Source organism: Zootoca vivipara, chromosome 1 (genome assembly GCF_963506605.1).
Source record: "Zootoca vivipara chromosome 1, rZooViv1.1, whole genome shotgun sequence".
Taxonomy (NCBI): domain Eukaryota; kingdom Metazoa; phylum Chordata; class Lepidosauria; order Squamata; family Lacertidae; genus Zootoca; species Zootoca vivipara.
In genome coordinates, this window is record NC_083276.1 from 15166870 (window position 1) to 15181174 (window position 14305).

The window sequence follows — 14305 nt, forward strand, 5'->3', positions numbered from 1 at the left end:
TTATAGATCTGTCTATTGACTTCAGAAAGGTGGGCAACCTCTGTTTTAGTGGGCTGTGCCTTCAATAAAGCTTCATTTTGTTGTAGATTAACATTTTTGCATGGCGAGCGTTCAGAAAGCGGGACCTGCATGTATACAATTTGAGTGATTTGGCGGCTGCTGTATGTGCCTCTTCTGATGGATTTATGTGAGTAGAAGTGAGTGATATTGAATGAGTAGTAGGCACAATAGCTTAATGAACAGGCTTCCAAAAGAGCCCAGATCTAGATTATTTTAAGATGTTGAAATGGACAACTGCCAGTTCTCCATAAATACATAAGGCTGCATCCAATGAAGTACTCCCATTCGCACAAGGACTTCTGCAGGGTCTGCAAGTATTAGCCATGATAATAAGAAATGGCATTTGACAAGTTGAGTTGGTAAAAGGATAATGAGGTTACACCCAAAATGCCTCACCTACATAAATACTAATAATGTTTAAAAATCACAATACCTAATCATGCTGTGTAGCCTTAAGTGGAAGTGATGCGTAATTTTTTCCAAATAAAAAATTAATCATGAAAAACTGTATTCTTCTTTGGTGGGGGGGGGGAGCAAAATGGCAAGTGTGGTAGACAAAGCTTTCCTGCTTAATCATATGTTACTACTACCAGAGAATTGTGTAAAAAGAATTGAAGACAATGGAAAAAAGATTCTGATTAGTACAACATGGGATTACTTATGGAAAAGAGGACATTTTTATATTTGTGCTAACTTGTGAGGATATAGTTTCAAGATGTCTCTGCGGCATTGTGTCACCATGGAAACCATAAAATGTATAACATCCAAAAGGCTCTTCTTTCTACGTATGGTAGGGCCATGGTAAGTTGTAAATCTGGTTCTCTGATAAGGGGGAAGAAAACTGGAAAGGATCTACTTGCACACCAAATGTGTAACATTTTTGGGGAAAGTGCACTGAAGCAATTCTTCATAAAATATTACTGCTACAGTGGTTTATGTTATATATATCAGTACATATTTTAAAGTAACCAAAGCATCTTGTGCTAAATAATGGATATTAACACAATGCGACACAATGCTGAGTTGATAGCATATGTTCATATGAAATAAGGAATGCCACAGAATACTTTGTTGTCTCCTGAGTATTTTTTAAAAATTATGTAAATTTCTTCTTTGTAAATTATCTCTATTCTTTGTGGCCTGTAAAAAGTTATGTTTCAAGTTACTGTGGGTACCTTGATCACACACACACACACACACACACACACACACACACACACACACACACACATATACACCATTAAAACCCGAAGAACACTACACCTGGTTTATATCTACATGTGGATTTCTCAAGGAGATCATCTTCTGAGATGTCTTCAAGAAGAGGCAGATTCTCTTGCCAGTCAGTCAGTTTATAACTTATGATCAATATTAGCCAGGGCTATAGGAAGTTCAAATAGGACTTATAAAAAGGCATTTTTTCTTGTTTGACTAGAAACCACATAAATGTAGTCAGACTGTCGTGATCAGCTACAAATCCAGACAATTAGAGATCTTAATACAGACACAATCCAGATCCTAACTAGGATCATTCCATAGGATACTTTAATGTGGAGATGTGGTTCCAGCAAATTTTATAGCACACGGACAGTGAAAATGTCTTAACATATGTATGTAATCTGGGAAGCCGATAAACGTGGTAATATCACAACCCATCTATCTGCAGAGGAACAGAGACTTGGAACACCACTCAACCTCATGACTTTGCTTGGGAAAGTTTTACTTCTTTTTATAATGGAAAACAAAGAGTCTAACTTCTTTTATTTTTGTTTTACCTACCCTACAGTAAAATAAAAAAAGATAAAGGACCCCTGATAGTTAAGTCCAGTCGCAGACGACTCTGGGGTTGCGGCACTCATCTCGCTTTACTGGCCGAGGAAGCCGGCGTACAGCTTCCAGGTCATGTGGCCAGCATGACTAAGCCACTTCTGGCGAACCAGAGCAGCACACGGAAACAACGTTTACTTTCCTGCTGGAGTAGTACCGATTTATCTACTTGCACTTTGACGTGCTTTCGAACTGCTAGGTTGGCAGGAACTGGGACCGAGCAACAGGAGCTCACCCCGTCACAGGGATTCGCAAGTAAAATATATATCTTATAAATAAATAACTGCACACACATTTTCCTTAAGCAACCATTGTGTCAGAATAAGTAACAGGTGAAGTAGCCTTCAAACACCTATCTTAGAAAGCAAATTCTGCTAACCAGTTGGGAAGGTATATTTTTTTCAGTAGGAGTGATCAACTACAATCACCACAGCCAACAATCAGGATAGGCACAGGGCTAATGCAGACACTTTCATGCCTCCAGTAACACCTGAACATTACTGGCCAAAATGGACTGAAAATGACCCTAATAGGGGACATTCCAATTTTTAAAATCTTAACCCCCCTCCGAACTCCCCCACCAGAACTACTGCAAATAAGTAATTTTGTGATATGCAATCAGGCTCAACTCTTTCTCTCTATTTGTGCATAGGATCATTTGGCCTGGGCCTCAAGCTCAAATGGGGCCTCAAATTTAGACACTTGTTAATTATTATTGTTTTTGGACATCTGTTTCACAATTTGTTTTTATGCATACTCAACCAAAATGTGATACACACGCTCGGGTTAGAGCTGCAAATAAAAGATGCAATTTGGAAAAGAGCATAGGTTATTATTAGCTGATATAGATTTTGTCATATTGAATACAGTAATTTAAAATGTACATAAATATGATGGCACAAGAATGAGGAACATGTGATGAACATGCACTCCCAAGCTGTTATATATACAAACTTGCTCATTTTTAAATTTTTATTAAAAGCTGCAAGTAGTCCAGGCCTCTCTGGACCTTTGAGATTCTAAAGACAAGTTATAGAGGGCAAAAGATTTACAATCTCTAAGCACACAGCTCAGTCACATAGGCTAACAATTTCTTATAGAAATCTTTAGAGAAGGCACTGGTTTATTTCCAGAAGGAGAAAAAATGAAAGATGGGAATTAAACCAAACTAAAACCAGGTATTAATAGAAATAGCAATGCAATTGCAATGCATACAGTTGTTTCAACAAGACAACCATTATTTTAGATTTCAAAACTTAGAAGAAAGAAGACTCGGCCTTCACTATATCCCAATCAGAATTCTGTTGCACTCCTAGTCTGAATTCTTAAGTCCTAGTCTGATGTATCATTTTATTATTTTTTAGCGAAGTTATAGAAGAGTTTTGGGTTTTATAAATTCCAACAACAAGGAGTGTGCAAGTACAGATAGATAGTAGATAAGTGTTGTTATATTTGTGCTTCCTGTTCATTACTGAGATTCTCAGATCATGGTCACTGCGTGGGAGGCTGCTGCTTGAAAGACTTTTACATGGCAGTTGTTCCAAGCAGCAGCCCTAACATGGGTCTCTCTCATCACACAGATTGCTTGCAATATAAGAAATAAAGTGGCAGCGAAGAAGAAGAAGAAGAAGAAGAAGAAGAAGAAGAAGAAGAAGAAGAAGAAGAAGAAGAAGAAGAAGAAGAAGAAGAAGAAGAAGAAACTAGAATAATGGTTCACAATGCATGTTTAGGAATTGCTGATCCAACAGCAAAGGTATTCAGAAACCTAGTTGCCTGGTAGCCTCAAGTGATATATTTGTAAGCAACGATCTGAACATTGATCAGAATCTTGAGTCTTTATGAGTATGGTCTTCATTAGGGGTTATACAATGGCTGTGCAGGACACAAGGGAGTGGACCCTTCACTGTTCTCCCTCTACCCAGCATCACATCTGATGGTTTTCAGTACCACCAATAGTGCTGACAGAAGGGTTTTAACTCTCTAGCCTAGAACCTTCTCCCTCCAATTCTGAATCTCCATGTGCCTTTTGGATATTTCAATGCTTTGCCATCATTTCAAACCCTTTCTGAGCACAATTCAAAGTGTTGGTACTGACCATTTAAAGCCCTAAACGGCCTCGGTCCAGTATACCTGAAGGAGCATCTCCACCCCATCATTCACTTAGGTCCCACTTGTGAGGGTCTTCTGGCGGTTCCTTCACTGTGAGAAGTGACGTTACAGGGGAAACCAGGCAAAGGGCCTTCTCGGCAGTGGCACCCTCTCTGTGGAACACACTCCCATCAGATGTCAAAGCAATAAAGAACTACACAACTTTTAGAAGACATCTGAAGGTAGCTCTGTATCTGGAAGTTTTTAAAATGTCCGACATCCTCCATGAAGGATTCCCATTGACCACTATGGAAATAGGATGCTGGACTAGAAGGACCACTGGTGTGATGCAGCTGGGCTGTACCTTCTCCAAGCTCTCTTCTCTCAATGCCAATATCCTCCATCCTATTGATCTGGCAAAAAGCCATGGGTTTATCTTTAAAGCATCTTTCTTTTGCTGCCTGTTACCAAATCACATCACTTCTCCCTATGCAACATTTAAAAAATGAGACAAAAACTCTGGCCTATCCCCGGCCATCTCTCACCTTGCATTTTCTCTTTTGTTGTCTTACATCTGGTCCTTCACCTCTATCCAGCACTCTGCTGTCAAAATAATTCACTTCTCTCATTCTGCCAACCATACCACAGTGTCTTTTAAATCCCTACACAGGTTAGCTTTCCATTCATAGATTCAGCCCATTCTTATTGTCTTTACCTTCAAAAAAATCTCCATGGCCCACATCCCACCATTGTGATCTCATCCAAGTTCAAAGTCCAAAGGCCCCCGTCAAATTCCCCCGCCTTTTTCCCCTTGTTCATTCTGCCTGAAATTGCATCTCAGAAATAATCTATGGTGTCACTTCTCGCTTCCATCCAAACTCTTCTTCAAAATACAATTTTTCTGAGAAGCCTCTACTTCCCATTCCCTACTGTATCTAAGAATTACTGTACCTACCAGTAATTACATGTACACATCACATAGTTTCCCCCTTTCTATTCCTGCTTCCAGCTTCTGTCTTTGCTTGTTGTCTCCTTTATGTCATTTTCTAGATTGCAAACCTCTTGGGGCACAGACCTGTCTTTTCATTCTTTGCACACTATGTTCCTGGATGCTGTAACAGCATAATCGTAAAAATTCAAGAACTGCAAGAGTCCAAAAATATAAGAGTCATGAGGAAATCACCAGGATTCTATATGAAAGAACAGAAACTAGAGTTGCTTCAGGCTCCAAGGTTTCCTATCCAATCCCCTAAACAGTTAATTAACATGGTCATTGGGGACACATGAAACTAAAGGAGATGGGATGGTATCAGTAACATTATAGGACTACTCCTGTATCCAGTGTGGTCCAAATGGCTTAGAAGGAAAAAGAACCAAAGTCGTCTTTTCTTCTTTCTTTTTTAATTGGGCTAGCAATAGGAGCCACGCAGACATAGTGGGGAATTAACTGGGTGTGGTTTTACCTTGCAAAATAATCCTGTCTGCTAACGGGCAACATCAATGTGTAAATCAAAAGGACTGCCTCCCCAAAGATTGGAATAGATTTTATATTATATTTAATTGTTGTTTTGTATTGATTTTTTTTTTACTGTACATCAACTTGGTGATACAATAGAGGCAGTATATTTTAAAATAAGTAAATAATGGAAAACAGAGGCCAAGCAGCCTCACCCAAAAAGGAATGGCCTACTAGCCAATCACAATCTGACAGAAGAATTTTAATCTCTGGAACAGGTAGGACCACACACTTCAGACAACAGCCCCACCCACTTTATTTTGCGCATCCTGCTTTTGCACAGGCATGCCTTCCTGCCCTTGGACGAAAAGCAATGATCAATAAAGGAATGAAATGGTAGATGTTTCCAGGGTTGGCAAATGTCGTGTCTCCCCCCCCCCCAAAGGATTCAAACTGAACTACTGGCTGTAGTGATCTTCCCATACCAAAATATGCTGTACAGAGTTAATAACTGTCACCAGAGAAATCTCCTTAAGCAATAGAAGGGTGTGCTAGGCCTTTCAGCCAGCGCATATTTAGTAACTTCGAAAACAAGTAGCACACCATGACTGAAAAGTCTGTCAGCATCAGAATGACAGGTCACAACTTGCTTGTTCCAGCCGGAGAAAGCTGTCTGAAAAAGGCTGGCATTCACGACACAATTAGCATAATACTGGTTTTCATGCCACGAGAGAAACTGTTGAAATTTGCTAAATAACGTTGTGGTTCTCTGTGGAACTCAAACTCTAAAAACGGCCTACCTTGAGCTAAATACAAAGTTGGGGGTGGGCGGGTGGGGGAATAACCCACCTGGTCACTAAGAAACAATGATACTTGGTAGTAGGCAGGCTATTCCTGATTTGACATCCCTGTGCAAAGCTACAGGACCTTTGAAATCATGAGAGCGACTGAACATTGTAGGGCTGCATTACTGCTTCTTGGCTTGAGGGAGGAGTGCAGGACCTATCACACTGTCCTCCTAGGTTTCAAAAGCCTGGGAAGTATGGCAGGGTGGACAGCAGAGAGTGTGAGAACAGGGGAACAAGGAAGACAGCAGAGGAAGGAGGGCGCAAACACTCATTGGTTAACTATATATCAAAAGATCTGGAGGGCCGAGTTTGCCTATGCCTGCACTAAACTATGAACCTCACTGGCTGGCTTGGTGAAGTCACTTTCAACATAATCTACAACTCCGAAGTCCTTGGAGATGGAGTAGGATACAAATCTAACCAAAGAATACTAAGCTTATTGGATAAAGCCAACATCTCTTAAAACCGGTTGGCCTTCCGCTTCACCACGTAGCCACACTGAACTTGCTTTATCTTGGCTTGATCTGAGTGGCATCCATATCTGATGCACTCAGCATTTATTAAATGGTATTCCACCACTTTCGAGTTCATGTGAATGCTTTTTCAGTTACTGCATGCACTCTTTTACATTTAAGTGATCAAGATCAGAGGGAAGCTGTTGCATCTTTATTATCTAGTTAAGTGTTACATCACTTGCATTAGATCCACTTTCAATGCCAGTGTGTGAGTCAGCAAACTGATTTGTAAGGACTACTCCACAAATCCAGTTTATCATAGGCACACTCATAACCAAACTGAACAATGATCTCTAGATGAATAATAAGCTAGCAGGAACTGGGCTCTTTGCCCCTTTCTCTTCCGCCCCCAACTATCCCTCATGAATCTTACTCAACATTCCTCACTCTGAGCACGTTTTTAATTCATACATTATACTTATTTTCCTAATAAATAACTATGATAAATGAAATTGGTTGTGAACTAACATTTGAGTCCAGTTAATTATATAGACAAAATAGACAATGCTGTAGAACACTATCTATATGCTATTCTCCACAAGGAAAAAATAATGGGTCAGTGGCAGATTGTAACCCTGTGGGAAGCATATTTTTTTAATTAGACGGTGCCTTGTAACCTACCTCACAGGGTTGTTGGGAAGATAAAATGGTGAAGGGACAGCAATGCATACCGCCTTGAGCCCCCTGGAGTAACATGTGGCATATAAGCATAATAAATATTATGCACCCCTTAAAATGTCTTACAATGTTTATTTTACAAGGAGCTACTAGCTATTTGCCCTGATTGTAACTGCCCCCCCCCGTCCTGTTGTCATTACAGTGGTACCTCATGTTGCGTACAGCATCCATTCCGGAGCCTCATACGCAACACTATAAGTACTCAACATGAAGTGTCGTGTCTGCGCATGTGCGCGACACGATTCGGCGCTTCTGTGCATGCGTGTGACATCATTCATCGTGTCTGCACACGTGCGAACCGCCGAACCTGAAAGTAACCCGTTCTGGTACTTCCAGAACGGCGCGTACTATCCCGCGCCGTACGCAACTATCCCGTGTCGTACGCAACCGGAAGCATACGTAACTAGAGGTATGGCCAGGGGTCCCCAAACTAAGGCTGGGGGGCCGGTTGCGGCCCAATCGCCTTCTAAATCCGGCCCACAGACGGTCCGGGAATCAGCATGTTTTTACATGAGTAGAACGTGTCCTTTTATTTAAAATGCACCTCTGGCTTATTTGTGGGGCCTCCCTGGTGTTTTTGCATGAGTAGAATGTGTCCTTTTATTTAAAATCCATCTCTGGATTATTTGTGGGGCATAGGAATTTGTTCATATTTTCCCCCAAAATATATTCCGGCCCCCCACAAGGTCTGAGGGACGGTGGACCGGCCCCCTGCTGAAAAAGTTTGCTGACCCCTGGGTATGGCTGTATCTCAATCTAGTTAATGTAATCTACCTTTTGGGTAGACCCTGGAGCTGTTCTGAGTATGCTCATGGCTGCTTCCTTCAAGACCACACCTCCAAACAGCTTGAAGCACACTTTGTAGGCAGGCAGGCAGGCAGGCAAGAGGGAAACTTTGCTAGTTTGAGCAGCTTGGTTTTCTTTTTTTACAACTAGTATTTGTTCACACAGAGAAAGGTGGGGAGGTAGGGAGATTGAGAGGAAAGAGCAAATGTGGACAGAGCAAAAGAAAGGGTGTGGATTTTCTCAGGGAGGAAGGGAAGGCACTCTTCATCTTCCCTGAACATCTCCTCTGGCTTGCTCCTGTGCTACCTAGTGACCAGGAAGCACAGAAATGCTCTCCTCCCACAGATTCATTCTTTCCCTGCTTCCAGCCCAGAGTATCTCCTCCCCACTGTGTGTGTATGTGAACAACAGAGCTACAGGTGAGTGTGTCAGAAGTGTGTGCTAGTGTCAGGTGTGAGTGTGTGTGCCTGCATTAAGTGTAACTGTATGTGCGAGAGAGGGGAAATTGTTTGTGACAGGTCCTGCCTTCACCCCGCCAGATTAACTGGGCACTCATTGCCACAGGATGCCCACCCGCCCTTGTAAATCTGTACAAGGATACTGTGGGTTACCGTGAGTAGTTGGTGGTGACAGTATAAAATCCATGGGTTTCACCATACTGTTGCCTGTACCTTTTCCTTCTCTGGATGACACTTGGCAAGAGTCTTGTCTTTATGCATTTTTTACCCCAAACCACCAGAGGATAAGGTGTTGTTCTGGGGCTATAATTTAAAATTCCTGCCCTTTACCATAGACTCATTGTTTGGTGCTAGTGTTGCTGCTGGGTACATTATTCTCTGTACAGTACTTATACCTACTTCCACTGCTTACAGCAGAAATGGGGGGGGGAAGGGGGAATCCAGTAGCACTTTAAATACTATAGCAAAAGTATTGTACAGTATTACTGCATAACTGATTCATGGATTATCAAGAATGATGCATCTGATGAAGTGGACTCTAGCCCAAGAAAGCTATGCCATAATATATTTTGTTTAGTTTTTAAGGTGATAGTACTATCCTTTCTGTTGTTTTGCTAAAATTGTACTGTGGCCTACTTTACAGGGTTGTGAAGATAAAAAAAGACTATAAGACATTTAGGAAAATTTTAAAAGCTGGGATGGGGGGAGGAGAATAATCTTTTCCTATGGGTTTGGAAATTTAGGGGGGCCCTTATTAACAGTTCTGTGTGGTCAATTCCAGCTGCAATCCTGAACCTGCTTATCAGGTAGCAGCCCAGTGGAATTCTCCATGGGGTTTACCTCTGAGTAACACATGGCTGTTATGGCATGAATCCACACTAGAAATTGTGACAGTGGGTACCCATTCTGAACCAAGATAAAATATTTAGGCGCCAAGTTATTATTACAACTGCAATGATGCAGTGCCCACTATTTGCAAAGCAGGTGAAAAGGGAGAGAACCAGAAAAAGTGGAAGCCATACAACTTTCCTCTCAGCAGAAAAGCAGGTGCTATTTGTGAAGCAGATATATTAACCTATGTATCCGCAATGTACCTTGCAATGGAGGAGGATGGGGAGAAAAATCAGAATTCAGACGCATCCCCATGACCTCCTGTTGACAACACACCGCTGACATCTTTGTATTCCCAACAAGTCTAGTGGGCATTACGACGCCACTAGTTATACACAACTGTTTGGTCCCAATTACAAATACGAGTTGGGAAGCTATTTCAAGAGCGAAATAACTTGTAAAAAAGTTGTCAGTGTAAGAAAAGAAGAATGGACTGGCCTGGCAATTTAGGTTTTTCAGCACACTCTACTTTAGTGCAAGTTAAAACGCTTTCGGTATTTATCAAGGAATGAAAGTCCTGTAGGTGATTTGCCTTAACTTTTAAAAAGTCATTGCTAGAGTTTGAGGGCCACTATGGAAAGGAAATAGCTATGAACCCTAAAGTTAAGTGTTTTAACAAAGGCATCCTCTGTTTAAACAGCAAGTCCTGAACAGACCATTAGTGTTGTTGTTTTTAAGAAATAACTTTTGTAGTGAAAGCACACATCAATACAATACAAACATAAATAAACTCTTCTATCAATAAAGTGAGCAAACTACAGCCAGAAGAGAAATAAATGCAGGAAATACAAGATTCCTTTGCATTTTTAATTTTTTTAAAAAAATGTACATAATTTTATAACAAAGACAAGAAATGTGTAAGATCACTCCTTGCTAAATTTTATTTTTGGAAGTCTCCATCATGTCAAGCTTAGAAATCTCTCTCTGCCAGGTAGTTCTGAATGTACCAAGAATTCTGATAAGGGAGTGGGGAACTGTGCATATTTATAATGTCATTAGTTTGCTAGTAAAACTAGAGGAGATGCCATCCAGTAATCCTGTAACAATACTGGCATTTGGGATTGTAGTTTCAAAGAGAAACACAGAATCAATATCTTGGCTAATGTTTGATTTGTTCAGAAGCCATGACTCAATGAATCCCACAAGTGTTTGAAACAAAGCAAACTGGAATCAAATTCGAGAGAATTTAGGAATTGTTTAAGGTACTTAAAAACACACTACAGATTTCTAAGATGCTCAATGGCAGAATACACTCATGCTCTCTATAATCATCGCTCCACACAGCAATGTAAAATTGTTTAAGATTCACAATGTCAGTGTTGTATGTTTCAAAAAGCACGTTTCGTTGGATGTTTCCTAAATATATAGTGGCTGCCTTCTATAATGCAATGGACTGGATCACTCAATCACACTTTCCTGTTTAGCTGCAAACCTAAACAGCAGCCATAAATGAACCCTCACTTGTATACACAAAAATCCTTTCACTGCATGTTATCGCTCACATATGCCACAAAGAGCTGCAATTCTCTGAAATAACTGCTGTGTAACTTAAGTGCCCTGCCTCTCTTCCCTCCAACTCCCCCCCCCCTTTTCTGGGTAGTGACTTCACATCCTTTGACATCAGCCTGAAAGTGGGGGGAGGGGAGCACTGGGGCAGAAAGCAGCAAAACCTGTTTAACGATGCAAGCAGCCCTTCCGATCCTTAAATCTTTTTAAAGATTTAATGGAACTCCCCTGTATTTTTTCAACTTTCATAAATCTGCATCGGAACAAAAATGGATTCTGCTACAAAGGACTTCCTGCTTTCCTTATCCGAGAATCACAATAGCCTTTTATTACTAAGCCACAGAGGGTTACAATTCATTCAAACACAAATAACTCACCTCGAATATGCAGAAGGGCCACGGGCTGAAATGGCCCGTTTGAATTGGCTGCGTCCACCACCATCCTGCTGCCAGCTTTATTACATGTCAACATCTAGGCTTCAGCAGGGAAAGCGGTGTACTCCTTAAGGCAAGAAACCAGCCTCCATTTTAGTTTAAAAAAAAAAAGAAACTGAAGCTCTCTGCAGCTGGAGGGAACTGGCTAGTTAGTGATGTCAGCAGAGTGGAGAAAGCTGATTGGCTAAATGCACCAACTTAAAATGACTCTGAAAAGCCGCAAATGAAAAGAGCTCTCTGTGTGGCTGTCACCGTGCATTAAGCTTGTACATTTGTCAGCTCTCTTGTACTTCCATTCATCATTAGTAAATGAATGCCCAGACTACTGTTTGAAAATACAAGCACTAAACCTTCCGAGCAAACAAGTATATCGTGGAGTTAACTTTCACTTCACAAAAGGAGGGCTAGGATTTTTTCAGTGTCTATTTGTGTGATCAGCCAGCAAAGATCCACAAATAGATGCACTGTCTGAATTTTTCTATTTCAGCAGTATTTCATGAATGCATTAGACGTTTCCCCTTTCTTATTCAAAATGAACTGCACAAGCCTGCAAACTGTGTGCATGGGCTCTGTGCTATTTGCCTTATGATTGCTTTAGGACAAATACAAATATTTTAACTCTTCCCCCCAAAAGGCACACAACGTATGTGTGTGTGCACGCATACACACATGCACACACAACTTTTAAAAGTTGTGTTTTAGAAGTTTGCAAGCAGCAATTATATTAAATTTTATCTCTCTCTCTCTCTCTCTCTCTCACACACACACACACACACACACATATATACACACAGACTTAAAATTATACATAGTGTCATACTAGAGGTTTGCTACAGGACCCCAACACAATCCCCATGCTCCACTATTATTTATTTATATTTTATTTATTGCATTTATATCCCACTTTTTTCTCCAAGGAGCTCAAGTACACACGCCCCTGCTCCATTTTATCCTCACAACAACCCTGTGAGGTAGGTCAGGCTGAGAGGCATTGACTGGCCAAGATCACCCACTGAGTTTCATGGCCAAGTGAGGATTCGAACTCTGGTTTCTTCAAGGTCCTAGTCCAACATGCTAACCAGTACACCAACTTACAATCATTTAACATGTGTGTATTCAGCTTTATGTGCTTGGCAAAAAATAAAAAATAAAAAGCGGGCAAGGATCTGGGAAAGCAGGCTTACGGTACAGTAGTATCTCGGTTTAAGAACAGTCCGGTTTAAGAACGATTTGGTTTACAAACTCCGCAAAACCGGAAATAGTGTCTTGGTTTGAGAACTTTACCTCGGTCTAAGTACGGAATCCAAACGGTGGAAGGGCACCGGTGGCGGGAGGCCTCATTAGGGAAAGCGCGCCTTGGTTTAATAATGGCTTCTGTTTAAGAACAGACCAACTGAGCTAACCAGTTTTTTCAACAACAAAAAAATCCAGTAAAAAGTAGGCTGGTTGGAAAGGAGGGTGATAGAGAAGTTCACACAAGCTCCAAAATTTAATATTGTACTAGGCAAGATTGTCATAGACTAGTTCAGCGATGGGCAACCTTTTGAGCTTGGTGTGTCAAAATTCCCCCCAAACCGAGCTTAACTTGGGTGGTGTGTCACTTCAAGAAAAAAACCATAACTTTGTGATATTTATAGTTTAAAAAACAAAAATGTATAATTGTAATATATAACTGTTTTCAATAAACCAAAAACTATTTGTATTCAATAAACCAAAAACTATTTAACCAAACCAAACCAAACACCACTTATTTATCACAAAGTGCCCAGAGTTGTTGAGCTTTTTTGGGGGAGTTTGTTGAGCTTTTTTGGGGGGGTGCAAAAATTGCTTTGCTTTTGCGGGGGATGCCCCAAAGCTGCTGCATTTTGGGGGGGGCGAAAGAGAAGAGAAATAAATGACGAATAATACCTTCGCTGGAACTAACACGCAGCACCGACATAGTTTGCCAAAGTGCCAAAAAACCCAGCACAGAACGGGTTAAAAAACCAATCTCTGGCTACCAGCAACAGCGGAGACAAGCTGTAGCAGAGACAATCTGGAGGAGTGGGAGAACAAATGGGGGAAAACAACAACAGCGTGAATAGGCCGATGGGGCGCGTGCCAGCAGTGAGGGCTCTGCGTGTCACGTCTGACACACGTGTCATAGGTTCGCCATCACTGGACTAGTTCATATGTAGGAGCAAAGGTGCCTCAATCTGAACTGAATAAACTAGTCAGCTTGAAACTTACGGTATCTACTTCAAGTGAGGAAAAGGAACAGTACTCTAGTCATTTGAGGCAAACCCCAGTAAAACCACCTTAAGACACAAATAGGTAATTGATGAATGCATTAAATTGCTTATTTGACAAGAGCCAACAGGCTGTATTCAGTGTAGTGTTATGCAAAATGTTCAGTCGGTGCTGCAAGGGTTTATCCTTGTGCAATGGAACACTCTTCCCCTTTTCTCTCCCATGCACCCCCTAAATCTGTTCTGGGGGGGGGTCCCCTTACCCTCTGGAGCAGATTTAGTGACAGCACATGACACATAGAAGGAGAGGGAAATCCCACTGGGCAAAAGCTAATCCTTGCACTATTTAGTTGAATAAGTAAAATAGAGCTTCTCTGAACACGAGAAGAAAGTCTGCTGTGTCTTGCTTGCTCTTCTCTTCCTTCAGTATTCATTTATTGTTTGTATACCAATTGCAGTGAAATTAACTTTAGAAGGCTCAACTAGTAAGCTGTGCAAAGAGACAAGATCAATTTCGTTCCTGGATCATT

The 14305-nt window shown here is 41.1% G+C and overlaps 1 protein-coding gene across 11 annotated transcripts in view; it reads right to left on the reverse strand.

Annotated features, from left to right (window-relative positions):
- PPP2R5C (protein phosphatase 2 regulatory subunit B'gamma) overlaps nucleotides 1-14305 on the reverse strand; it is a 75873-nt gene that overhangs the window by 34795 nt on the left and 26773 nt on the right. Inside the window, exon 1 of one of the 11 annotated variants that reach the window (XM_035105834.2) lies at nucleotides 11491-13157. The exons of 9 other annotated variants lie outside the window; for them this stretch is intronic. In XM_035105834.2, coding sequence (XP_034961725.1) covers nucleotides 11491-11584 — 94 coding nt within the window. In that variant the 5' untranslated portion in view covers nucleotides 11585-13157. Of the gene's footprint in view, nucleotides 1-11490; nucleotides 13158-14305 lie in introns of those variants that run through there. One more of the 11 variants, XM_035105825.2, reaches the window with a different exon arrangement.